Source organism: Pyrus communis, chromosome 2, assembly GCF_963583255.1.
Source record: "Pyrus communis chromosome 2, drPyrComm1.1, whole genome shotgun sequence".
In the NCBI taxonomy this organism is placed as follows: domain Eukaryota; kingdom Viridiplantae; phylum Streptophyta; class Magnoliopsida; order Rosales; family Rosaceae; genus Pyrus; species Pyrus communis.
In genome coordinates, this window is record NC_084804.1 from 11,359,249 (window position 1) to 11,386,524 (window position 27,276).

The 27,276-nt window shown below is 37.1% G+C and overlaps 3 protein-coding genes across 7 annotated transcripts; 1 reads left to right on the top strand and 2 right to left on the bottom strand.

Moving 5' to 3' along the window:
• Nucleotides 1-3,309: 3,309 nt before the first annotated feature.
• Nucleotides 3,310-6,598, bottom strand: LOC137726128 (uncharacterized). Of its 3 annotated transcripts, XR_011067594.1 has the most exons (9): nt 6,336-6,598; nt 6,126-6,199; nt 5,710-5,790; nt 5,245-5,337; nt 5,009-5,128; nt 4,709-4,780; nt 4,361-4,438; nt 3,653-3,921; nt 3,310-3,570 (listed from the first exon to the last, which is right to left on the bottom strand). XR_011067594.1 is itself a non-coding variant. In XM_068465003.1 (8 exons), exons 1-8 carry the CDS (start codon nt 6,430-6,432, stop codon nt 3,730-3,732), a joined length of 807 nt encoding a protein of 268 aa, XP_068321104.1. In that variant the 5' UTR covers nt 6,433-6,598; the 3' UTR covers nt 3,310-3,729. The 3 variants fall into 3 exon arrangements, 1 of the variants encoding a protein (XP_068321104.1); XM_068465003.1 differs by having other exon boundaries at nt 3,310-3,921; XR_011067595.1 differs by lacking the exon at nt 3,310-3,570 and having other exon boundaries at nt 3,851-3,921; nt 4,361-4,465.
• Nucleotides 6,599-14,857: 8,259 nt separating this feature from the next.
• LOC137725926 (probable methyltransferase PMT3) lies at nt 14,858-19,339 on the top strand. Of its 2 annotated transcripts, none has more exons than XM_068464767.1 (8): nt 14,858-15,101; nt 16,083-16,442; nt 16,557-16,721; nt 16,818-17,000; nt 17,118-17,712; nt 17,971-18,083; nt 18,197-18,417; nt 18,841-19,339. In XM_068464767.1, the coding sequence occupies exons 2-8, from the start codon at nt 16,200-16,202 to the stop codon at nt 19,157-19,159; spliced, it is 1,839 nt and encodes a 612-aa protein (XP_068320868.1). In that variant the 5' UTR covers nt 14,858-15,101; nt 16,083-16,199; the 3' UTR covers nt 19,160-19,339. The 2 variants fall into 2 exon arrangements, with proteins under 2 accessions (XP_068320868.1, XP_068320869.1); XM_068464768.1 differs by lacking the exon at nt 14,858-15,101 and adding an exon at nt 15,150-15,391.
• Nucleotides 19,340-19,742: 403 nt separating this feature from the next.
• Nucleotides 19,743-26,789, bottom strand: LOC137725924 (dolichyl-diphosphooligosaccharide--protein glycosyltransferase subunit 2-like). Of its 2 annotated transcripts, none has more exons than XM_068464766.1 (20): nt 26,635-26,789; nt 26,375-26,525; nt 25,847-26,039; nt 25,645-25,734; nt 25,298-25,360; nt 24,929-24,998; nt 24,658-24,722; nt 24,222-24,276; nt 23,571-23,698; nt 23,333-23,448; nt 23,125-23,194; nt 22,589-22,693; nt 22,328-22,417; nt 22,082-22,245; nt 21,751-21,862; nt 21,593-21,676; nt 21,194-21,274; nt 20,885-21,109; nt 20,534-20,656; nt 19,743-20,166 (listed from the first exon to the last, which is right to left on the bottom strand). In XM_068464766.1, the coding sequence occupies exons 2-20, from the start codon at nt 26,521-26,523 to the stop codon at nt 20,050-20,052; spliced, it is 2,100 nt and encodes a 699-aa protein (XP_068320867.1). In that variant the 5' UTR covers nt 26,524-26,525; nt 26,635-26,789; the 3' UTR covers nt 19,743-20,049. The 2 variants fall into 2 exon arrangements, with proteins under 2 accessions (XP_068320867.1, XP_068320866.1); XM_068464765.1 differs by having other exon boundaries at nt 23,333-23,457.
• Nucleotides 26,790-27,276: the final 487 nt, after the last annotated feature.

A 27,276-nucleotide genomic window follows, 5' to 3' on the forward strand; every position in this document is an offset into this window, starting at 1 on the left:
TATTGAAACGCTGCCAAGAGGAAGCTTGCATAAATACTCCTACAACGAATGTATCCCCAAATTGTGATTGAATACGAACCACTGATCAGAATCATTTCCTAACTCCTCATTAATATAACCCTGAGATTGCTAATTGGAAGATTCTCAATTATTTAATTAGTGATGTCAAGCGCTTTTAGCTTTGTGATTCGATTCTTTCAATTGGCATAATCCCCTAGCTATATTTGACCAATTTTCTCTTAAATTTATTTGTACACATGTCATTCTAACTTCAAATATTAAACTTTATAAGAGATTTTTTTTTAATAAATACAAGTGATATTGAGGGAGGAGAATTCAAAGATAGAACATTGGATACATGGATCAATACACTGAATTAGCTGAATAACAATTATATATATATATATAATTTCTAACTAGTCAGAAGTTCTTTGTCAAACTATTTGATCATTAAGGGTGTGTTTGTTTCACCTTCTTAAGTGGGATTGGACTGGCTAGGATTATTGTCCCATGTTTGGTATGCTTGGGGACTAACTTAAATGAGACTAGCCCGGACTCGTGTGGACTCCGGGCCTCGTTAGGTCGTCCAAATTAGTCCGGCGTTGAACCATGGGATTGCTAAGAACTCATTCCTCACAACATTGCCTCATTCGCCGTTCCTTATCTCTCTGTCTCTCCCTCTCCCTCTGTCTCTGCTCTCGCATCCTATCTTTGCTCTCGTTCTTTGACTAATGCTTGCTTCCTTTCCTTCTCTCCTTGCCCCGAACCCAGATCACGTCCTCTCCCTCTCTCTCCTCGTCTTGCTAGATGCCAAGCCGATCTGCACGACCCAACCCAGATCACGTCCTCACCCTCTCTTTCCTCGTCCTGCTAGAATCAGAGTGTCGTTGGGTATACAAGGAACGCAATTGCAATTTCGATTTCGATTTCGATTGAAATTGAGTTTCTGATTGTTTGTGTTTTGGGAGCTTTATCGATTCAAATGGAGGAGAAAGATGTGGTTGCAAGTAGTGGAATTTGGACAGAGAGCTTTATCAATTGAAATGAAGGAAAAGCTATGATCGGAATCTATGGAGTTTGGACAAAAAAAAAAAGGAGAGGGAAGAGAGGTTTCAGGCAGGAAAAAGAAATAGAAAAAGAAAAAAAAGAATTATTTTTATTATCCTACTTCTAATCCGATACTACACCAAACGCTTCACTAAGTTAGTCATGCTTAGTCTAGTCCAACCCAGTCCAGCTTAGTCCCTGAAGCTAGTCCAGTATAAGATAGTCCGGTGCAACAAACGCACCCTAAATGATTTATTTCCAAGTCCCTAAGATCTCCAAATCGTGGTTAGGGAAATAAATAATCATAATAATCTCCAAATTAAGACAAATACGAAGTAATTAGATGCAGATCTGTAGTCCAAACAATTCAACTTGAGGGTTAATCTTCTAACCAGAAGGGAACAAATAGGATGACAAGACGACAATGATCGGTTGACGTCCAAGTTTGCACTAAATCTCTCCAAAAGAATTTCCCATGTCGGCAATTCTGGCGGATTAGGTCCAAATCCAGGGGCTATAATCCAAACATAAATTGTTAAAGTAAAGATTAACCAAATAATTGCCTTGCCACAAGTAAACCAAAGATTCTGCTAGTTACCTAATTAAAGATATTTAATTAATTAAACATTGCATCCCAACATAAATAATCTCAATTGGACAATTCTTACCCAATTTGTTTTGTCAATGCCAAATGCAAAAGACATGAGCACCAATTAACTCTTTTTCTGGATTTGGAGGTGAACCAAAACTTGGCCCAACCAAATTAACCCTCTCCACACAATTCTGCATGGAAAAAGAGATATATGCTTTCCATTCTAGTTCTTGTGTGCTTCATCAAAATCGATCCTACTTTTTTTGGTTTTGGTCATCCTACATTACCAGTTATTTTTGTACAAGTTGTTTACGATATAGTACACGAGGAGAAATTTTTTCCTGTCACGTCACTTGTGGAGAAAGAAAGGGAGGGCGCACTAAATCCTGGTACATACGCTATTGGCCTGCATTTATGCACTAATACACAATCTTGTGGAATCCATCCACACATAATGGACACTAAATCGTATGAATATCAAATGCATCACGACTGCGTATCTAATAACGTTTTCCTTAAACTAGCATGGACACAATAATAGAACCTTGTGTATTTCGATCCTCAAACACGATTAACGATCAAGATTATATAATTGACCCTCTCAGATTACGTCGAGAATATCTCCATTCTTGAAGTTGAAGTAGCAACCGATGTTAACATGAGAAAAAGATTAGTTTAAATCTGATCTGTTCATGTCATAATCCGGACATAAATATTGATTTAACCGGCCGAAAGCAGCACCAGAATACTGCAAGTTTGCAAGAACCCACTAAAACGCTAACTTGGTTTTTCTGTTTCCATGAAACGTTCATGTTTGATCACCAAACATGTATTAGTAAGTACAAAAAGCACACCTAACTGTTCAAAATTGTACAATCACCTGACAAAGCTTGTTTCCCAAGAACTCTAAAGGCTCCTTGAGTGTAGGATCAGATTGGAAGTCACGTTGAAGGAAGAAATTAAATTTTTTTTGCCTAATTCGAAAGTAGAGGACGAATTAAAGAACCACAAAACGGTGAATACTTTTAATACCTAATGTCAATCTATAGTATCTGATACATATTGTCGGTATTTTTATTGGTCCTACAACTAATATTAGTCCTTGTCCATTTGTTATGATTCACATCCAATTGGATGAAGTGACAAATGGGATTCTTGGGAAAAGCCCAGATTTCAATTCCACAAAAGCAGGATATGGAAGGTCATCAGTTCACCTGCTCTAGCCTGCTAAGTCTAGCATGTTAAACTACTTGAAATATTAAACTGATGGAGTATGTCGCCAACTGTTGTATCTCGAAGTCGGACCAGGTGCTTTCAGATCATCTGTGACAGCTCCGCTGCCTCGACATCCCACATACTCTGAAGAAAGATGAGGTTTTGGTGAAAACTGAATAAGCACGTTGAGGATTCAGAGAGGCACGGCGCGGCCTTTTCTTCCCGAACAAATTGACTTACAAACCTGGTGGTTCTATTTGGCCTCAAGCGTCACCAGAGATATGCAAGGCTTGGGATGGTGGCGGCATTGCAGTGGTTTATGGTGGAATTCCATGGAGAATATGATGCCGATGTTCGATTGAGGTTTGCTGAAAATATAGCTCTCCGGAGCTTTAAAGAATAGAACTACTGGGATAAAGCATCGTAGGTAGTAGTTCGGTAATAGCAGCGAGATGTGTAACAAAAGGAGCTCCTGGTGTGTTCTACGGTATTGCAGTAACCTACTGTGCTTTCAAGTATGACGTATTACAGAATATCGATAATCAAATCAGAGGAGATGAATTAAGCATGAATTCACATGGATGCTGTAGAACTGAAGAAATAACAGATTAAAAGGAATAAAGCAAGACCTAGCAGATCTTCTATCCTTTATGCTTAGGCTCTTGGGTTGGGTCGGTTTGCTGATACGATGTCTTTGTTCGTCCACATCGGATGACCTGCAAAAATTCTGGTCATGTAACCAGTAGAACATATATTCGGCGCTGTAAGGCAATCACTTCAAAGCCTGCATTACTGTACCTATAATAAGATAGACAGCCAAAAGAAGCACAACAATCTTATGAATCAACGGGGCTGCTCCTATTATTCCTTTTTCTTCAATCTTTTGAGACTCGAACAACTAAGCCTGTCGGTGTCTTGGAAGTTTTGAGATGACCTGAGCCAATCAGATCACGGAGGTGAAATCTCATATCAAGCGGAGAAAATCGAAGAGCCTTCTTCTCTAAAGGGGCCATCATCATTTCTTTGTATCTCCTCCGGTTTAGAAGAGAGAGAACTTCCTTTCTTCCCTGAACAAAGAGAACACTAGATTCAAAATTTGGACAATTTTCCTGTTCAAACTTAAAAATTTGCAGGAAAATGCCAGATAAAACTCAATCTCCCTAAGTGTTGAATGGCCATGGAAGCTAACATCCAATACTCATGTACCAAATGCTATGTCTCTAATCTACCAGCCTAAGAGTTTACAAAGTTAACCTTACATCAAAGGTGAAAACTTCCAGTCGGATAAAAACCTTGACTTTTACATGAGGTATAAATTGCAAAAGATGCATATATATCTTCAGTGAATTTAATCTACAAATATACAAAGTTAACCTTATATCAAGGGTGAAAACTTCCAGTCGGATAAATACCTTAACTTTTACATGAGGTACAAATTGCAAAAGATACATGTATGTCTTCAGTGAATTTAATCTACAAATATACAGTGAGAAATTGATTATATACCTGAGAGAGTCCTTTTAGTACTGAACCAATATTTGGAATTGCAAACCAGTAAACGTTTGGATCAATAAGTTGCCGAGTCTAGAAGTAGATTCCATAGTTAGAAAGCTGGACATCATAAAAGATATTCAAAAGGAACCCGATAAACAGAACTATGGGGAAGCATTCCCTATAAAAGGAGCTGCATAATAAACCTTAAGAGGAAAGATATAATCAAATCATGTTTAGTGTAAACCATTTCACTAGTTTCCGACTAAGCAGACAACATTACCACAGAATGTACCATAATCAATGAGGGAATTAAAACAGCTGCAACATAATATACTAATGAATAAGTAAAAGTTCGCTTACCAGAAGGCTAGAATTGATCAAAAGGGAGATGTGTTCATCCTTCACCTTTCCTCCACCAGATAATAATGTACACTGTGGCAAACAATTTTTCAGTTGGATTGTAATTTATTGTATAGTATCTAAAGAGTGACTTGTTCAATCATTATCTTGTTTTAGCACGTTAAAGTGCCTTAAAAGAACCCTTCAACTCGGAGAAGTACATCGATACAGCACTATTTTAAGGGTAAAAAAAAAAAAAAGCAATAAACAGAGATGAAAACAAATACAAGTTCCAGGTAGTTTGATATTCCAATCACTCACAAGATCTTGATGTCCAATACTGGGTTCGAGCTTGCAATCAATAACGTGTGATTTAAACCACTTAAAAACTTCAACAATATCTTCGTCCTTTTCTTCGAATCTTTTCACAACGTTTTCCATCTACATATATATACAGACAGAAGAAGTTCATCAACTTTTTCCATCTAACTTAGAAAATATATGATAAAATGCAATCATGCTTCTGAATAATCATCTAAAAACTCATGTAAACAAACCTGGCGAAAATAGTCATCCACAAACATTATTGCATGATCGTCTTGTCCAGTATTTAATTTAAAAACCCGTAGCACTTTCTCTCTTTTTAGAGTCTGCACAAGAAAATAAAAAGTAACCAAGATTAGTCATAAGAAACTCCTTAACGCCGGAGGTGCCAACTATCTTAAAGCGACATTGTTCCAAGCACCTCGAATCAAATACTACCGTTGCTGAAGATAAAAGAAGAAAAAAAAAAAAAAAAGGTGTCCACTTTAAACTTGGGAATCACATGTTCTCCCTAAAAAATACAAATATATGACAAATTTTAGAATAACTTCCATATGTTCTGATCAATAACTAAGACCACTGATTCAATTCATGAGCAAAAGGGGTTCACAGCAACATAATTAACTCTTGTCAGAAAACACAGATTAAATATGTATTCAAACACATTTCCAGTTATCTTCTTTCAAGTTCTCACAGACCTCTAGATCCCGGTCCACTTGTGTTCGATCCTCCACACTGCTATACAGCTGTGACCGCAAAATGAAAGGCTGAACTGTTACCTGAACAAAAGGCATGAATCAAACTAACCGTATTCAGAAAACATAAATAAAATTATCTTAAACCTAGCCAAGCTGGCTAAAGCAGTATGCTCCCCCTCTATACCCAAGTTCGAATCCCCTGTATATTGGATTATAATATCGCTCGAATAAATCAAACAAAAATAAAATTACCCCCAACGAATATAACTGACTAACCACTACTATGAACAGTATCAAACACTCGGGAAACAAGAAAAACAACAACAAATTCACAACTATTCAATCAACTCAGCAGCTTGTGAACTCTGAAACTTGAAAAAATAATCATGTCAAAATAAGAAATTTACAATCCTAACCTTTTCGTTGTTCGGAAACTGAGCTCGCATTATCCGAAGCGCCACCAACGTGTCGCTGAATGTAAGATTTTCCTCTGCATTTCCCCAAAAATTAAAATTTCTGATTAATATTAACTACCCAAATGCAATAAAACATTTCCCAGATATTCATATACCGAAAATCATCAATTAAAAGTGTAAATTATATAAATTTTCATTCCTTTTAAATACCTAGTGACAGAATCTGATCGAAATCGCCGGTTGGGGCTTCAGTGTCTGTCTCTCGCGGGCGTTTTTTACCTTTCAAAGAATCTGAAATATTCGCCATCTTTCTGCTTATGGGTAGGATTTGGGATTCGATTTGGGGATTTGGGGAAAATTACAAAAAAAACCCTAAATCGAATTTGTCTAATTTTGGGGGTTTGCGTAAAGTCTGAAGCTTGTTGGCGTGCCTGCTTATGTTATGTCCATTGGAAGAAGGTTCGTAAGCTCATCTCCAACCTAACATTGTTAGGGTCGAAAATAATTCGAAAATCGTCTTCAATCGAGAATTAGGCCAAAGAGCTCGTGGGACAAAAAAGTCACAGGGTCAACCAGCTGGCTCTCGTGGACCCCACTGGACAAAAAAAGGCCAAAGGGCCAATCAGTTGGCCCAAGGTAGCCAGCTCCAGATCAGGCCAAAATTTTCATTATTCATATCGGTTATATCCGACAGGAATGGTAAGCCAAAATTTCAAATACAACGGTTAATTACCGTTGGACTCATTTTTTTTTTTGGGCCAATTTTTTTTTTTATGAATTTAATTTGTAGTTTTTGAATATAAGTTGTAGTTTTTAAATGTAAGTTGTTATAGGTTTTTAAATTTAAATAATAAATTATGTTTGACCTTTTGGCCCTCCTTTGGAGACAGTTTTTTGTGACAAAGCTAAAACGAGCTCTATGGCCCTTTGACCCTCGGTTGGAGATAGAGGCAAATATGGTCATATATTGTTCATTAAAATATTAATTTCTTGAAGGGCAGAGGGCTAAACGGCCAGCCTTCGGTTGGAGATGACCTAAGGTTCGGTTTTTTCTTTTTTTGACTGTTTTAACCTCGCGCCATATGACAAACTGTTTTTTTTTTTTTTTTTCAAGTCGTACGATATTTATTGAATAGGGAATAAAATGTACAAACAGGGGCATAAACGGGCTTTGATAAAAATCTTGTCGGAGATTTCAACCCGGTCGAACGAAAAAAAGGCATCATGTACCTAACAACTTAACGGCTAATATTACCCTCTAATAAAAGATCTAAAATTACATCAGGAGGATCCTCAAACTAAGACACGGGTGAGCTAAAGTTAGGCCTAATCTAGATAGGCGATGAGCCACTTTATTGGCATCCCTTGGGACGAAAGTAGTCTTCCATTGTCCAACATTTTGTAGAATCCTCCGTGTAGGTGTCCAAAAGGACCATTATTGGCCGTGACCTTGAGTTGGATTGCCGGATTGCCGAAACAACCATAAGGGCATCCCCCTCCATCTCCACATTTGCAGCGGGCCATTGTTGCAGAAACAAAGCTGCTTCCCGAGCAGCTGTCACCTCGGCCAGTAACGGCGTTGTGATGCCATCGAACTTAAATGCAGAAGCTGCTAAGAATTCCCTTCCACATTCCTAACCACCATCCCAACGCCTCCCACATCCCCCATTTCATCCCAAGCACCACCGAAATTACATTTAATCCTACCTTCCTCAGGCCACTTCCATCTCTGAACTTCGGCTGGGATAGACTTAGGCTTTACCTCATTCCATTTCTTATATTCAAGCAGCCATGCTTGAGCTTGAAGTTGAATTTTCGCCAGTGGCAATGCCACTCCCTTCCATAAAAATTCATTCCGAGCCTTCCAAATATGCCACATCATATCTAAAATCAAATCAAAGATCTCCCTTGATAACAACTTCACCAAATGTGACAACCACCCAAGTAAACGTTCTTCAATACTCTGCAACGGATGAATATGTTGGAAATTTTGAGTAGAAATTTCATTATCCCACATTAATCACTACCAAAATGTTCTCTCACTTCTAGAAAGTAATTGAAGTGATGGACATAAATTGAGTTCAACCCTAGATATGAGCTTTGAGGTGTATTGTTTAATTAATAATTAATATATATTTAATTATCAAAAATGGACCCTGGATTTTGGGGCTCGAGCTCTAATAATTAAAGTCTTTAACTAATTATTTTTAATTAATTTCGAATTTAATTAATTAATTATTTTTTATATCAGCATACCCATCTTTTTAGATGAAGTCATAAGTGATAAAAGAATGCAGATAGCAAAGCACCCCTCTGAGAAGATGTCTCCCAACAGACACATCTCATTCTCATACATGTTGCGAACTGACAGAAACCTATTATATATACATCCATATGCATGACATTTAAAACATAGAAAAATCAAATTCTTCTTCTACAATCCCAAACATTCTTGCTGAGAGAACCACAAAGAAATTCACCAGAAGTTAAGTTTTCTAGTGCTAGAATTCTTACTTAGATTGTTGAATCCTGATAAAGCAGACGTCCATAGAACTACAAGTATTGAGTAGGGATGAAATTTCTGTTTCAAGAACATTGCGATATGCAAGCCTCGATCTTCAATTTGTCTGTTTAATATTATTTTGTTTTGTTCATACTCTATTAATTATTTATTCACATTTATTATTAGCATAAATAAATTTATCACAAATTGTTTATATATCTTCAACAGGAGAAATTTTTCCAAGTGCCGGGAACACCATGACACATGGTGTTCCCTCACACATTAGGATTTGACATCTTAGATATCCTTCAATTTTATATTTCAATAAATAAATAAAACTAAATCCTAATGGGTGAGGAAACACCATGTGTCATGGTGTTCCCGGCACTTGGAAAAATTTCTCCTTCAACAGAATACACTAGAGCATGCTAGATTGTCTCTGGACCTTTATCACAAAACATACAATCCGCCTTCGCAAATTCACCTTGGAGGGCAATGCATTCCAACAACCTCACCAAATACAAATTTTAACCTTACCTGGGACCTTAGCTCGCCAAATAGCCTTCCAAAGAAATTTAATATCCGCATTCATTGAAGAACCAATCGGTTCTTCCCACAAATGTCACTACAAGAACGAGCAAAGAACTAAGCACTTTTAGTTACGACTAACTGTTAAATTGACCATAATCAAAATGTCACTTTTTATTTTATTTTTATAAATGATAGCGTAACTAGGTTAAATTGACCATCTCCTTGCCAGCTCCGCCGCTCTTCGGCTTCGTCTTCTTCTTTTCCAGCGACCTGCGACCTGCGACCTGTCTCGCACATCTCGCCGACACGACGCCATCTTACTCTCAGTCTCTCACCCCCGTGACCCGTGACCCGCGCATGACCCACGACTTCCTCTTGCCGTTTCGAGTCTTCAGTCTTGACCCACAAATTCCCTTATTTGCAAGGTTAGTTTCTCACCCATTCACCCTACTATGAACTATGATGCGTTGTGCAGATTTTTTTTTTTTTTTTTTTTTTTATTTCATTGGTTCTAATCTGTAGACATTTTTATTGGGTATGCTATATTGCTATAACCATTGTTTTAATTTTGGTTTATAAACATTGGGTATGCATGCACTGCAATAGACTTTGTGTAACCTTATTCAGACATTTCTAATTTTGGTTATAAACATTGGTTCTAATATGTAATTTTGGGTATGCATTGCAATAGATTTTTTAGACATTTCTATTGGGTATGCTATAAACATTGGGTAATTTCATTTCTAGACTATTCGTTGAGGTATTCATTAGTTCTGCACTGCAATTTGTTTCGGGTATTCATTGGTTCTGCACTGCAATGTCTTTGTGCCTCTGTTTGTTAATGCCTAATGATCTGATATTTCTGTTAATAAGAAAGAAAAATCCCGCCAGGTGCCAGTATCTGATATTTCTGTTAATATGCCTAATGATCTGATATTGGTTCTACACTGCAATGTCTTTGTGCCTCAATCTCTCCCTCTGCTTTCTTTAATACATGCACAAATTCTTATACACCTTCATCAATTAAATTTGACGTCAATGCGCAGCTAAGGAATGGGACTTGTGCAATTGGCAACTTATATTTTTGTACCGCAATTTTTTAATGATGCTCCAGAATATATATTTCAAGTTTTGAATTATTTAAAAAATTATAATAAAGAAATGTAAATTTAAGATATAAAAGTTGTATTTACATTTTACCTTTTTTTTTTCTCAAAGAAGAATATTATTAGATACGGACATAAATGTTTACATCAATAGCTAGGGTATTAAATAACCACTCCGGCTCAAAACAATCTCACAAGTTTTGCATGTGCATCGTACCTTCGGTTTATTATGTGCATTCGTAGCTTTTGCATGTGCATCGTACCTTTGCTTATTATATGTTTTGTATCTTATAGATGAAGTCAAGTACATCAAAGGCCTCGAGCTTAAGCTCAAACTCAATGAGATCATCACATAGCTCCTGTGAAAAAATAAACTCATCTACTTCTACTCCATCGCAAGTAAGTTGTCATCTCTATATTTTCTCTATGGTTCTTATGTCTCAATTTATTTAATAATTAATTGTAATGATTCTTACTCTAATTTTTTAAGGACATTGTTGGTGAATCAACTCCACCTCAACCCCCCATGGTGGCAACTCAACAAACTCCTCTTACTCATGGTGGATCCACAAATTTATCCGATGCAACTCCAAAACAAGGTGGCTCAAGTGATCTAGTAAGTAAAGAAGACACTCTCTTGGATTCACGAAAAAGTCATTCAAGATCTACAATTTGGGAGCATTTTGATAGGATAATTGAGGGAGGTAGAGTTAAAGGGGTGTGCAAGTATTGCAACAAATCGTATATGGCTGATACGGATAAAAATGGTACAACTAGCATAAGAAGTCACTTAGCTAGATGTAGGAGCTATGGTCATAATAAGGAAATATTTGCCGCAAATAGGCAAAAGATCTTATCCTTTGCCGGCACAAAAGATAAGTTGAAAGCTATTGGTTTTTCTCTAGTGGAAGTTACTAAGGCTTGTGTTGAGATGATAATTATAGATGAGTTACCTTTTTCTTTCGTCGAAGGAGATGATTTTCGTCATTTTTGCATGCATGCATGTCCTTTGTGGAAAGTACCTAGTCGTAAGACAATAACTAAAGATGTACTTGGCTTATTTTACTCCGAAAATGAGAAATTGAAAAGTCAGTTGAAGACATTTAGGGTGTATCTAACAACGGATACATGGACTTCTATTCAACAAATAAATTACATGGTTCTCACCGCTCATTTTATTGATGATGATTGGATGTTACATAAAAAGATTTTGAACTTTTGTGTCATTCCAAATCATAAAGAAGAATCCATTGCTCAACTTTTGGAGGAGTGTTTGGTGGAGTGGGGCATAGAGAAGGTGTTAACTATTACGGTTGACAATGCTTTGGCAAATGATTCCGGCTTAAGGGATTCAGTGCACCGAATAAATGGATGGGGGATTCCTAATGCACTTTTGCATGATAGAAAATATTTGTACATGTGGTATGTTGCTCATATTCTTAATTTGATGGTGAATGATGGGATAAAGATGTTGAATACCGCCATACAAAGCATTCGTAATGCGGTTAGGTATGTAAGATCTTCCCCTCAAAGGTTGGAGAGCTTTAAAAGGTGTGTTGAGAAAGTGAGAATAGAAAGCAAATGGCTTGTGATTTTAGATGTTCCTGCTAGGTGGAATTCCACATTTTTAATGTTAGAATCGGCTTTGAAGTTCAAGATGGTTTTTGATAGGTTGAAAGTAGATGATGGTCATTACCTTCCTTACTTTACTAGAGAAAATCATGATAACATAACGGAGGGGCCACCTTCGACTCATGATGGGAGTGAGGCGAGAATATTTGCATCATTTTTGAGACCTTTCTATGAAGTCACTTTAGAAGTGTGTTGTTCCAATACTCCAACAATTCATACTACTTTTGGTGATTTGTTTAAGATCAAAAGTCTCCTTCTTAAAAACAAAGATAATGAATTCTTGTCTATGATCTCCATGTTGATGCAAGAAAAATATGACAAATATTGATGTTCAATTGATAATATGAATCAATATGTTTTTATTGCACTTGTGCTTGATCCTCGCCATAAATTGGAGAAGGTGGTTGATTATTATGAGATACTATATGGCGAGGATGAGAAAAAGTTGAAATTGCAACCAATGCGGTGAAAAATTTGTTGTTTGATCTTTACAAGATTCATGAAGAGTTGTCTTTTGATACACAACAAAGCACAAGTATTGGTGGTAGTTCTCAATCGGCAACTACAAGTGGAGATCCTTTATCAAACATGACAGAGATTGAAAGAAAGTTGAAGGAGAAAAGTGAAATGAGAAAAGCAAAGAGAGCCCGTATTATGCACAATGATTTGGATAGGTATCTTTCGGATCCTAATGAAGGGGAAGAAGAGGCAAACTTTGATATCTTGAATTGGTGGAGGGTGAATGGGCTTTCTAAGTATCCTATTTTGGCACGAGTTGCAAAAGAGATTTTAGCTATTCCCGTATCAACCATTGCTTCAGAATCCTCGTTTAGCACAAGTGGATGAATAATTGATCCATATCGTAGTTCTTTGAGTCCAAAAATGGTGGAAGCTTTGATATGTACACAAAATTGGCTTAGGTCAATTCATGTAGCATTACATCATGAGCCAACCATTGAGGAGATTGAATTTTGTGAAGAAGTTGAGAAATGTAATTTTACTTATTGCATTTGGTTTTGTTAGACTATTTTAATTACATGCTAAGTTGCATGCTTGCTTTACATCATGTTGTTTCATTTTTTATTTGTATGTAGAAATGGCAAGTGGAAACTCAAACAAAGGTGCTATGTTGCCTCCTAGGCCGTCTAAGCGTTGAGCTTGAGGACTTGAAAGATTTTATTTGTGCCAAGACATGAAATGGTGAAACCTTGAAGGTTTATTTGACTTGTGTGATGTTTATTTTAAATTTGGACTTTTTGAAGACTTAAACTTTGATGTTTATTTAAATTTGGACTTTGGAAATTGGAAGACTTGATTGATGATTCTAGTTGGAACTTGGAAGACTTAAACTTTGGATTCTCATCGTGGTTTTGTTGTTGAATATAGTCTAAGGTTATGATAGCAGTACCACTTCTCAAATGACATATCTTTCCTTTTATGTCAAATGTAGATGTGTAAAATTGATTTCATACTTGTAGGCTTTCATGTGGATGACTCTGAAGAAGTGACTTTGAATGTGAACTTTCATATTTCCAATTTTTTTTTTTTTTTTTTTAAATTTTGAAGGAAGAAAAAAAAGAAAAAAAAACCGAAACCGAACCGAAAAAACTGAATTGAAAAAAAACCGAACCGAGAAAAATTGAAAAAAATTGAACCGAACCAAAATTTCAAAATTTTGGTTCAGTTTCGGTTTTAGGAAAAAACCAAATCGCTAAGAACCGAACCTAGCCCTAATAGCAATTATGTTTAAGCACACCGATTTAGAGAGAGAAAGTTGAAACATTGAATTTCTGATGAAAGATAACTTTCCATTCCATTCCGTCATGTCTACGTACCAAACATTGCCTAATAGTTAAGGGTATTAAGATAAAGTTGCGGTGAATTCTAATTTCATAATCATGTCATACATGAAAATATCAATTGATAATCCTACCACTTAAGCTTGATGGTAAATTACCTACCAACTTTAGTTTCTTGGTAAATTACCAAACCCACTTCATTTTAATGAAATCTATACACAATACGAGAAAAGTTTTCATGATAAATGATATATTGTTCGATTGGGATTTTGAGTGGGGTGCTTATAGTATATTAATTTTTTTAGTCGAGTGATAAAATTTATGAATTAGATAATTAATTATTTAAAAAAGAAGAATCGGTGAAGATGAAATATGCACAAAATTATATGTGCATAACTGTTTTTCGCTGTGATAAAGCATAATTCATAATTTCAATACAAATTATTATAGTGACTCTCTTTATAAACTATATTTATAATACATAGTTTAAAAAGATAATGTCGGTGACATTTTCTGATAAATAAACATATGAATTGGGTGAAAGTCTCGATTTATCATTTACGCCATCAATCAACTTCCCATTTAAAATATTGCCACTTGAGTCTTGACACACACACCGTTTTCCAATCCCTCTTGCCAGCCACCGATGATTTGTCAAAGAGCAAGCAAAAAAGCAAGGGCTTTCACTTTCATGAGCGAAAATCTAACATTACATGTGAAGTGGTTTTTTTTTTTTTTTTTTTTTTTTTTTTTCAAACGATTGATGTCGTTTATGAAAATGAAAGAGATGAACTTAACTTCACAATGAGTTAACAATAATATGATTTAAATTGAAAAGGAATCCGAAGTTGGGGGATTCGAACCATTAAAATTTGATCAAACGATTACAAACAGGAACCCACTTTAAAAGTTATAATAACTTTAATCGTTGGATCAAATTTCAATGGTCTGGATTCTCGAACTTGATGAATTAGGAGGAAATGATCTGAAGATGATCTATTTCCGTTTAAATTCGCTTTCGACAAGAATCCAATTTAAACATGTAGCTAAGTGAAGTACAGACTGTACAGTACCACACGGACCATATCGTAATGTGACGTGTTGATCCCGCGTATTCAGGGGGTCCCGTCCCTACAAATGACAACGTCGATCTGTAGTGTGCTTTCACCCTCACCGTCTCTCTTCTCTCTCCCTCTTCTGTGGTCTGTGGATCTCCCTCTTTGTTTATTACTCCAATAGATCTCTCTCCCAGACAGAGTCAAATTCTCAAATCCCATACCCTTGTTCAATATTCTTTTGTTTCCCCATTTATGCTTCCCACTCATCATTCATAAGAAGGACCCCATCTCTCTCTCTCTCTCTCTCACTCTCTCTTGCTCCTTTGGGAAAAATCCATTGCAACCAGGTACGTCCTCTGCTCAATCCTCATCGAAAAACGAGCCCACATCTAACGGTTCCGATCGGTCCCGACTCTCCAATCGCACTCACTCACTCTGTTTCCCACTGCCCATGTGCAATTTTTGAGTCTTCATCCAAAAAGATCTGATTTTTTTTTGCTGTTTTTCCATGAATTTTCATCTGGGCAATTTCAAATCGGCACTTTCCAGCTCTGGGAATGAACACTGCGACGATTTTTTAGATTTCACGAGCTGGGTTGTATCAATCTCTGTCAATTCTTGTTTGTTGAACTTGAAGGTCTCCCATTTATTATATACATGTCAACTGTCGACTGTCGGTGCTTTTGCGTCTGTTAACTTGTGTTTCTCGCTTCCGATTTTACCCTCCTTCCTCTTCATTCTCACGCTTTGTATTGGTGCTAATCGTTTTTATATGCCATTTATTTCAGACATTTAAGCCGCATAGAGAAATCAGATAGTGGTACTTTTTTTTCCAGATTTGTTCCTCTTTGAAGGAACTGGGTCAGATTTGAATTCGCTTTATATTGCTGGGATTGAATTTTTGTTGCTTTTGTACTTGTTTCACTTGCTTTGGTTTGGTTTATGAGTTTCTTACACTAGCTTTTAGCTGTTAGTTTCTGGTTTTCCTTTTCTATTTTAATTAATGGCATTAAAGTATATCTTAAATCACAAGTTAATAACTTTTCCTTTATCGTATAATATTGACTGGATTAGGATTTCTTTGTTGTGAATCTTGCGATTATACTAAATTGAGTTATAAGGTTGCTTCCTTCATAGAAGGGAAATAAAGTAGAGCCGAATAGATATTTCATTTGGTTTACTTGAAGTGATGAGTTGAATGGTCTTAATTTTATATGTTAATTTTCGATGTTTGAATTCGTAGTATCGCGGATCATTTTCTTTACTTACTGCCATTGTATCTGTATTCTATGGAACTAACTAGTTTAATCGCGTTTTGGTGATTGAAGCTGTTTCTGAAGTGAGACATCCACCGATCGTCGTTCTGGAGTGAAACTGGAGCTTTATTTTGAACTCTGCATGTTGAAGTCGAAGTAGAAGGGTGATTGCTGTGTTGGTTTGTCAAAATGTCACGGGGAAGGGCTGACGGGATCCCAAAGAAACGTTTGGTCACCTCAGTTCTTGTTTTGGTGATCATTTGTGGTCTCCTTTACTTGTATTCTAAGAAAAATGGTTCCTCCGGTCTCGAGTATGGCAGTAAGATAAGAAAATTTGGTTCTACTTACTTGGGTGCGGATGAAGATGTTGACGAATCACCTCCCAAACTTGGTGAAGATGAAGAGGATGGTGTTATATTGAAGAGCATACCGGTGAGTTGCCTTGGCTAACATTTACTATGTCGTTTCACTTCATAGTATACTTATGAGTAATTCATCTGGGTTATCTATTTTTAAGGCTAATATAAGTATTTTTCAATGATGAAGGTTTGTGATGATAGACATTCAGAACTGATTCCTTGCTTAGACAGAAACCTTATTTATGAAACAAGGTTGAAGTTGGATCTGTCTGTGATGGAGCATTACGAGAGACATTGCCCAGTGCCTGAAAGGCGATTTAACTGTTTGATTCCACCTCCTCCTGGATATAAGGTGAGATCCTGCTTAAGTCTATACATAAAATGGAACTTTGTACTAGAACTTCTCTTGAATTATAGTATGAAGTTTTCTGATGTTTTTATGCTATAGATCCCAATTAAGTGGCCTAAAAGCCGAGACGAGGTGTGGAAAGCAAATATACCTCATACGCACCTTGCGACTGAGAAGTCTGACCAAAAGTGGATGGTTGTCAAAGGTGAAAAGATTGGATTTCCTGGAGGAGGTACTCACTTCCATTATGGAGCTGACAAGTACATCGCATCAATGGCTAATGTAAGTCAGTGGCCCTTGACAGTGGAGGCAAAAATAATTAGTTAGTAGAAAGCTAGTAAATATGTCTTCTTTTTTTTCATGATTAAAGCACTGACTTTTCTTGGTTTGGATTGGCAGATGCTCAACTTTTCTAACGACATTTTGAATAATGGAGGAAGGCTCCGAACGGTCCTTGATGTTGGTTGTGGTGTTGCTAGTTTTGGAGGATACCTGCTTTCTTCTGATATTATCACAATGTCCTTGGCACCTAATGATGTTCATCAAAATCAGATCCAGTTTGCATTGGAGAGAGGAATTCCTGCGTATCTTGGTGTTTTGGGGACCAAGAGACTCCCGTACCCAAGTAGATCTTTTGAACTGGCACATTGTTCTCGCTGTAGGATCGATTGGCTTCAAAGGGATGGGATACTTCTCCTTGAGTTAGATAGGGTACTTAGACCAGGAGGTTATTTTGCCTACTCATCTCCTGAAGCATACGCACAGGATGAAGAGGATCTTAGAATTTGGAAAGCGATGAGTGCCCTTGTGGAACGGATGTGCTGGAAAATAGCTTCTAAAAGGAACCAAACTGTTATTTGGGTCAAGCCGCTGACTAATGATTGTTACATGGAAAGACCCCCTGGTACTCAACCACCCCTCTGCAGGTCTGATGATGATCCAGATGCTGTCTATAATGTGAAAATGGAGGCTTGTATCACACCATACTCTGAGCGTGAGTACTATTTCCTTCATTTTCTAAATAATTTTTATATTTCTGTGCTTTGGTAGTCACCTTGAGCAATCTCAAATTAACATGCCAGAACCCTTTTTTAAGTTGATCACATTGTTGATTTGAGTTAATTTAATTTTGAGAATTATTAATCTAGAAAATGGACGCACCTGGAAATATAGATTGCTAATACTTCTGCAGTATCTAAATAGCATTGAGAGTTGACAAAAGCACTTATATTTGTTGGTCTGTTATTTTCAGAAAACCATAGAGCAAGAGGAAGTGGTTTAGCTCCTTGGCCTGCTCGATTGACTGCACCTCCTCCTCGTCTTGGTGATTTCGGCTACTCCAGTGATATATTTGAGAAGGACATGGTAATTCTTAAAACAGACTGCATTTTTTTCCCCTTCTCTGCCGGGGTAATATTCGCCATTTAAGATTACAAACATACAAATACTTGGTGTATGACAGTATTAATGTGGTGCAGGAAGTTTGGCATCACAGAGTTGAAAATTACTGGAATCTTTTGAGCCCAAAGATTAGTTCCGACACAATAAGGAATGTGATGGACATGAAGGCAAACCTAGGTTCATTTGCAGGGGCTTTGAAGAACAAAGATGTTTGGGTTATGAATGTGGTGCCAGAAGATGGACCTAACACACTTAAAATAATATACGACAGAGGACTGATAGGCTCAGTACACAACTGGTACGTTGAACAATCTTTATGAGTTAATTTGCTTTTTTGTTTTTTTTTTTGAGAATCAATCCCCATATGATTGGGACAAACAGAAAGATGACGCTGAGGATGGCACTCACTGGTGGTTAGGCAAATTAACCAATGTAAGAGTTCAATTAGAAACTTGTAGAACCTTGAACTGTTGATGGTCGTTGGTGTTTAGAATGAGAAATTCCCACCTATATAGTTATGCTGCCAAATATAGATTTTCTATTACGCTTAAAATGTTACTAGGCAAGATCTCAGGCTTACTTTCAATATCGGGAACGAGCAAAACCTTTCGTTGTATTGCATTAGGCAAAGTTCATGATGTAAAAACATGATATCAACTTTCTTTGCTATTGTAACATTGCATCAAATACTGATATATTTGTTTGGTGCAACTTGTGACAGGTGTGAAGCCTACTCAACCTACCCACGAACTTACGATCTACTTCACGCTTGGACTGTCTTCTCCGACATTGAAAGGAAAGAATGCAGCGGCGTTGATTTGTTGATTGAGATGGATCGCATCCTGAGGCCCAAGGGTTTCATCATTGTGCGGGATAAGCGGAAGGTGGTGGAGTTCATAAACAAATACATGAAGGCGTTGCACTGGGAAGCAGTGGCAACCGCTGATGCGGAGGGAGGCTCCGAGCTAGATGATGATGTGGTGTTTATTATCCAGAAAAAGATTTGGCGTACGAGCGAGAGCTTTAGAAATGTAGAATAACGCGATATGATCCCGGCATTTCACAGGGCTTAAGGTGGTGCTGGGTTTATTTATAATTTTGTTGCATTTGGTCATGTTGCATTTTTCTTCTCAGCTTTTCCAATTTTCTTTGTTCCTCTAATTGATCAGAACAGATCCTACGTTCTATTTATAATTCATTGGGAAATTGTAAGATAGTCACTTTCTGCTATTGATTGGAGAAAGGTGGAGGCGCATTCCATCTGCCCATGAGAGGATTGAATCTGTAATCTTTAGCAGTATATATGAAAACTAAAACGGAAAAGTATAGCTTGTTTTTCCCTATGCGCTCGAGTTCAAAATTCCATCATGCAGTTCAGATTAGTTTAAAATAGAATATCGTTTGTATAAAATGATCAGAACTAGAGAACCGAATCATTATCGATCCTGCCGAAAAACATTTCAGAGGCATGGAAAAGCCAGAGTGAGAAGGAAAGGCACCTTGTGTTTTCAGGTCCTTTTCAAGATTTACAAATATAGCTCATTCATGCTTGTTCAAGAACCCTTGAGGAAATGCTAGAACGCCCCTCAAGTGGCTTAAATTCGACTACGAGTCACGAAAGAGTACAGATGTAAACTGATGCAGTTCCTTGCAAAGTTATGTACCCTTGATACGTCAAAGTTATACTAATGATGTGAAAGATCAAGCCCGTCCCGTAGGTACAACTTTCTCTTTCAATAATATGATTTACGGGTAAATAAAATTCTAAAGTTAGAAGCAAGGTATAACGTAACAAAGAGTCCTACAAAATTTGTTCTGAATAGTCCCACCCTCTGTTCGCTAAACGAAAATTTCCACATCCTTTCGATATCTCTTTTAAGGCCGAAAATTCTTTTGATCTTTCCAAATGGGAGATTGCTTGATTTCCAATTCAAGCAGATTTCAACTTGGATGACGTAGAGGCCAGGTGGGAAAGAATCCGGTGTCCAACAAACAGCAAGAAAACTCCCAACAATCCAAGCGTTTTGAGAGTCGTAAATAGATCCAACTGTACATGGAACAAACAAGTAAGCAGAGAATCCTTTGAAAAGCTTAATCCATGTGCAAGGAAACAAAAATGACGTTTACTAGTATGCCTAAACTTAACCAACAACTTTGTATGGCTACCTGAGAAACTGCATTGAAAAGCCAAAATCGTGTTCAATTAGCGTGCACTATGTTATGAACAAAATATGGAATCTTTGAAATCGAACCATGAAAACTCGCCCTACTATATATCTTAGTGTTATTTTTTCGGTTCTATAACAGGTCACCCTATAATGCTTAAAAATGAGGTTGTCAGGATCATTGGGGATATGAAGCAGATGGGAACCTTCCCGACTGAAAGTGCAAGTAAACACAAATGAATGGCATACCTTCAACCAGAAAAGCACATAGAGCAAAAGAACTGCAGCAATGCCAACATGGAATAGGATACCAAAGGTGGCGGGTACTGCTGAAGTAGGGAAGTTCTTCAGATTCACCCCCAAACGTAATAGCTGTTTCCGACAAAGCATGGTTAATTAAAAATACAAAATGGGTAAGAACTTAAGAATGTTGACAGCCACCATCTCTTTTGGCCCTTTTGCACTCTAGAGAATGTCAGTTTATAAACTCATCACCTCAAACCGACTTGGACTTTCCAAGGGAGGGATACGAGCATAAACTGTAACTAATTTTCTGAGCCAAATGACAACAGATTAAGGATTCGCTTAACAAAGACTCACCCCAACCAAAAATCCAATCAATGGCAAAAGCACAAGGCCCAAGAAAACAAGAGATAGCTCCTGAGAAGGACGCTTTTCTGGAACCCTAAAGATATGGGCTATCTCAGCTTTGGGACCAAACTTTGAGTAAGGATCAACAGCCGGAGAAGGAGGGCGGGAGGCTTTCTCAGGTGCTTCTGGTAGATCCAAATCAATCTGGCCAATAGCCAGTAAGAAAGAGTTTTCCTGTAAAGGAAAAAAGTTTGCTTAGCCAATCGGAGAATAAAAACCAGAAACAATTTTAAAAACTTGAGGAAAGCTCATGCTTACCATTACAGCATCGCCAACAGTTAATTGAATGTCATAACTACCAGACAGATAGTAAAACTTCTCAACCAATCCAAGAAAATCCTGTAACAAGATACCAAAACCAATCAAAACAAAAAATTAAAGACCTCTCCATGGGGTAAAATCCCTCACCTAGGATGGTGAAAACTGCACCTTTATATTATTCATGTGTTCAGACAGTAATCATGGGTTTATCACAGTATCACCTAAATAGATAAATTAAAAAAAAAAACTCTAAAAGATCTAGTTTTCCAAAAGAGCGTTGAATGGCTCCACATAGAATGTTTGCAAAAATCAGAACATACATGCATAGTGCATCTATGCAGAAAAAAAAAAAAGAAGCCATACGTAAGTTTGAGGATGAAATCAAAGAAACTTTACCAGTATTTTCTCAAACTTTTGGCCAGAGCTGCCCACCACAAAGATATGTTCAACCTTGGTCTCATGCGTCAATTTAAGAAATACCTGCGGCCCATCGAACACCTAAGAGAACTGAATAGAGAGCATTTACTCAAGAATAGACACAGAAAATTACAAACCTGATGAGGCTTAAAAGCATGCCCAGAAGGAGTGGTCAATTGAAAGGATAAACGCAGCTTTTGGAGGTGGTTTGCTGATAGCGAGACAGTATTTTCTCCAGCAAAATCTAGTCTGGTAAATCGGCAACATATAAGTAACTCAGATGTTTCAGAAAATTTCAGAAAAGAATAAGCATGGCCTTGGCCATGTACAATTGTAAGAAAAAAATTATAAATAATAACAAAAAGCCACATGGGCTATGTGATTACAAGCATCAACTTGCAAATGAAAATTCAGAAGAACAAATGATATAAGCAGGAAACATAAACCAAATAGAATTTGAGTACGTACTTTTTCTGGGTTTCTATGCTCCCAATATCACTATCAAGTACTGCAATCTCTGCATTTTCAATTTTGATAACTCCTGTGATAAATATCTGTACTTGAGTAGAACCTCCAGTTGCATAAACTTTTTCTTCTTCAGAATCACTATCTTCAGAATCATGCAGAACCACCTACAAAAATTTGGTAAACTCAGAACAAATTGAGACCAAATGGAAGTTTGTCCAAAAGAACTAACCAAAAAGAGAAAGGTACCTCAAAGACAAATGTGTAAGTTCCAACATCGACACTTTCTGGCAAAACGTCCAAGAAATGGGACCCACTTTCTTTGTCAAACTTGAGTTCCTAAGTCACACACATGATAAAGCAGTGAACCAAAGGCCATTCATGCAATAAAATTGTGAGAGGAGGATATCCAAAACTAATCATGAGATAGGAGAATGTCTAAGACTAAAGAATTGCGCATAAACTAGATACACCAAGAAAACAACGGAAAAATAAAAAGTTATTACTTACCTGGCTTGCAATTTTGGAAGCAGCTTTTGAACCAGAACTGAATGCTTTCACCAACTTAACTGTCAGAGGTGGTGCACTTGAACCAAGCACGGTATTCACTTTCACCTGATTAAAATTTGCGGTGCAAAGAACACACGAATAAACCAAAGTATATTATTTGACATAAACAACATTACTTGTAACTATATCTTTTCCTCAGTAAAAAATCAATCCACAGCAGGCTGATTTAACATTGATTCTGTGCAGGTCAATTAAAAGCAATAAACGAATATGAGCATAACTTAGTACAGGACTTTATGTTTGAACAAGAGAACAAAAAAGTCAGCTTGAGGGAAAAGGTAAGCAGTGAAGATTTCACAAGACAATACATATACACAGATATATAGACATTTATATGTATATCAAAGAAAAGGTATCTCTTTTGGTAGTAACCTAGGAGATAGAAGAGAACACAGTCGTGCATATATAGATATATATAAAATACCCCACAGCAATCAGTTTCAAAGAAGAAATGTTGTGTTGATAAATTGACAAACCTGGAGCTGATCTTTCTTGGTCAATGAAAGCACTGTAGCTGGAAGTGATAATATCAGTGGGATAGAAACCCTGCACCAGAAAAGAGTGAAATAAAACACAAATTAGGGCACAAAAAAGAAAATTCAACAATAAATGTTGCATTGCACGGTTACAAATGCAAAATAATTGGGGATTCAATTCAATAAAAGAAAAAGGTTTAGCACTTGCTTATTGCTTTCCAAAGAAGCTAATGAATCTATTTGGTTGAAGAAGTCTTTAGCATTGCCAGGAATGCCAACTCCAAGGAAGAATTTTGCCAGACCCAATATCTTGTCCCCTGGAACCTGCAAACTCTAAGCTAAAGCATTAGTATGAAAATAATACCAACCCCATTGTTCTCCAAAAAGAAACTGCATTGCAATGGGAGAGCAGGAAAGAAAGCGCCATTGAGTATGCTTCCAATCACCTTTATGTTTCCAGATGTCACAGTTGCAAATGCTGTCAATCCTCGAACAACTGATGCAGTAGTTGAAAGAGGACTCTGATGCTCACGCAGATCAACAACTTTTTCATCAAAGTAAATGGTCCCATCATCTACAAAACATAGGTATATGATTTCACATAAATAACAGATGTACCAGAAAATTAAATGACAAAACCAAACTGAAAGCAGGATCGGAAGAAATGTGTTTTAATCATAGGAAAGATTGTGTTGTGCAATCAAATTTCAATGTCAAACGGTGTTTCATGAAAATGAAACAAACAGCCTGTATACACATCAAAATGCAGGCAGGATAACAAGACCATCTCTATCATGCCAAACTTGCTTGGGTACCACTAAAATAACAGATATAAAGTACCATGATAACCTGGACAAAAGATACAATTAAAGGCACAATGACCCAAATTACCACCTAACATCACAAAAGTTTCTGCACCAAACTCCTAGTAAAATGTGATTACTATATATTATGAAAATACAGAAACTACATACAACCTAAAACCTACAACACCAAAAGTTCTAGCATAAGAAAGTGAAGGAGAAAAAAATAATAAGCTTATAAGGAGACATCTGCTGGAAAAAAAAAAAAAAAGAAAAAGAAAGAGGTACACATACCATATTTCTCAATGCTGTCAAAAAGCTTCAAAACATCACTTTTCAATGTATCAATCTGCCCATAGACAACATTATCGAACATTAGCAAACAAATAAAACAGATAATGAATTACAGAGTAGAAGCATGTTAAAAAAAGGTAAAAAATAACAATAACAGAGCAGAATCATATAATACTAATAACATCTACAGAATCTGACTAAAAAGCTAAAAAGAAAAGAAAAAATAGGTCCACGGATATTGGTAATGATTTGGTCAGTAAGTGAAGATTCCCAATTCAGACCAAAACCACAGAAGTTAAATTAGCATGGAATTTTCTCCTCCATATTTAAATGGCCCACAGTGGTTGAAGTTTAAATTTAGACACATTTAAAGCTTATTATGGGTGCTTAATGCTTATCCAAGTTTAAATTAACACACACATGGAAGCTATTTTACCTTAGACTGATCAATTTCAGAAGATGCTAATGAGATAACTCCAGAAAGTGCTTCAAGCGCTAAACCTGAAAGAGGGATGAGAAAAACAAGTAGTGAGTATAAGCCACTTATTAATCCCCCTCTAGTTGAATAAAGATCAAGGATTTAACTCATGGGAGCAGATTTAGGGTGTTGAGGGAAAGTTCCAACTCACATCACCAACTGATTAGAAAAAGTTATCCATCAGAAAATAGACGCCATAACATATAAATAATTCCTGAAAAGTCATTACCAGCAGCATAGGTACTAGCCTCGGGATTATCAGAACTGAAGCGCCACCTTCCATCACTCTGGCTGAGAGACTGTTCAAACATTCAAAAAAGCAATATTTTTCTTCTTTTAGGTGTGAAAAGAAATAGTGACTGCAAACAGCCACCCGCCGGGGGGCGGGGGGGGGGGGGGGGGGGGGGGGGGGGGGGGCGGGTGGGGGTGGTGGAGAACTGATTGAGAGGTCAGAATCAGAACACCCCATCGACATTACAAGAAAACGTTGTGACCAGATGCTAAGAATTATATGACATAGCAAGTTCTGCCAGCACCTGTAGATAGCAAAAACTGAAACTATTTCATCTACAAAACCACTAATTGTTGTGGGAACTACCTTGATAGAATGGAAAACTCCACCAGCATCAGCAAGAAGTACATCGACTTCAGAACTTTGATCCTGCAGCAAGAAAGAAAAAAGGCAAAAAATTTAGGGAAATAGTTCATAATCTATAGATGTAGGGGTTCAAAAAACACAAATGAGAGGCCCTTGCACAATAGTTAAATCAATTAAAATAGTAACAGTATTCAAAATATTTGTCTGCTTCCCTCAGAGTTGATATTATTTCATAAATCACCATTGATACATGTTGAATCTGCAGTCAAACTAAGACCTCAAACAAAAAAGAAGATCTAAACCTGAGTTGGACAGTGCAGCCAAAAGGTAGTTCTTCAACAATTTACCTTAACAAGTACCAAGCTTCCGACTGAGTAGTAGAAGTCGTGCAATGAACTTGCACTATTGACAATAGTTTTAAGTCTTGAAGCAATGCCCTAGACAAGGAAATACGAATTAATCACCCACTTCATTATTCTTCCACATAACTCATAAGCAGTTAATTTCATGTTGAGAACAAAGCAAGGGTTCTAAAACTTAAACAAATACCTCCAAGACTTCATTTTTAACCTCGCAATCCAAAATGCTGTTAACCTTTAAGGCAAAGAACAAATCCTTTGGGGCAGAAGACGATGACCCAAGTTTGTCCACAACGGACTGACAAGTAGCCGCGCGTATATCGGACTTCTTATTGATCCGAAGAACCTCCAACGATCTTAGGGCTTCATATGCCTCTTCTAAACTGTCAACAATTTACCAAATCGAATAATTAGAATCAAATTTGAAACCAATATCCAAATAAATTACTCTAATCGTGCAAATGAAATCAAATTCCACCAGAATTGAAAGCTAACCGCGCATTACAAGTAAAATACAGGGAAAAAAATAGAAACTTTAACTTCAAATCTCTCAGAAGGCGGCATCATATAAAAATGAAACAAATCCGTTTTAATTATTCAATTGGATCATCCAAATGCATCCACGCCATTTTAACTTCCTCGGGAACGAAACAGAAAATACGATAAAAAAATCAAACAGACGGATCATTTCAAGGGTTTAATTAGGGGTTTAATTCACCTCCCGTACGATCCATCGGCGGGCGCGAAGAGCTCCGAAGCCGCGGATCGGTGAGAGTCGGAGATCGGCTGGAAGACAGAAGCAGCAGCATGGCAGATCGCAATCGCAAAAACCAGCACCAGAAATAACCCGAGGCTTATGGTAGCCATTCCTGCAACAGTAACAAATCAACAGCTTCAGATACGCAAATTCACTCGCACATTCGTGCACGGACGCGATCCGGAAGACGCTACGGTTTCAGATCGAGAGGAGGAAAGTACCGAGAGGCGAGAGCGTTGGAGAGAGAGAGAGAGAGATGGTCAGTGGTGGTGAAGTCTCGGGGCGCGACGACTACTGCTCGAGTGAGTACCGAGGACAGTGAAGACTTGGGGCATCTAAGAACGAGGTCGTTTTAGTACGTTTGTTTGGGGTTTTTTGGAAGGGAATAGAGGCCCGCGCGTATAATTATTTTTTTTTCTTTTTTCTTTTCTTTTTCAGTACTTGCTTGCGTATAAATAAACAATCCGGTTTTCTGATTGGTCAAGGGTTGTCATTGTATTTTGAGTAAATATAGAAAAATAAAAATTTGTGTTCACGTGTCAAATTAGGATGAATGTAAATAAAACAATGCAATTTGTGTTGCTAATACTACATTCAATCGGTATTTATCTACACTAGTAAGTATGAGAACTCAAATTCGATTCACATGAATCGTAAATACGACAGTTAAGTTAACTCATTGTATAACTTAACTGAATCATTGTTGTATAAAAAAATTTCAATATTTTTTTAACCAATCATGTGTAGACGAGGGTGTGATAGACTTGGGGATCATTTGGAAATACCTTTCAAATAACTACGAACGCTTTCAAAGAAAGTGAATTTGGGTTCCAAAAGCACTTTAAGTGTTTTTCCAAAATTCA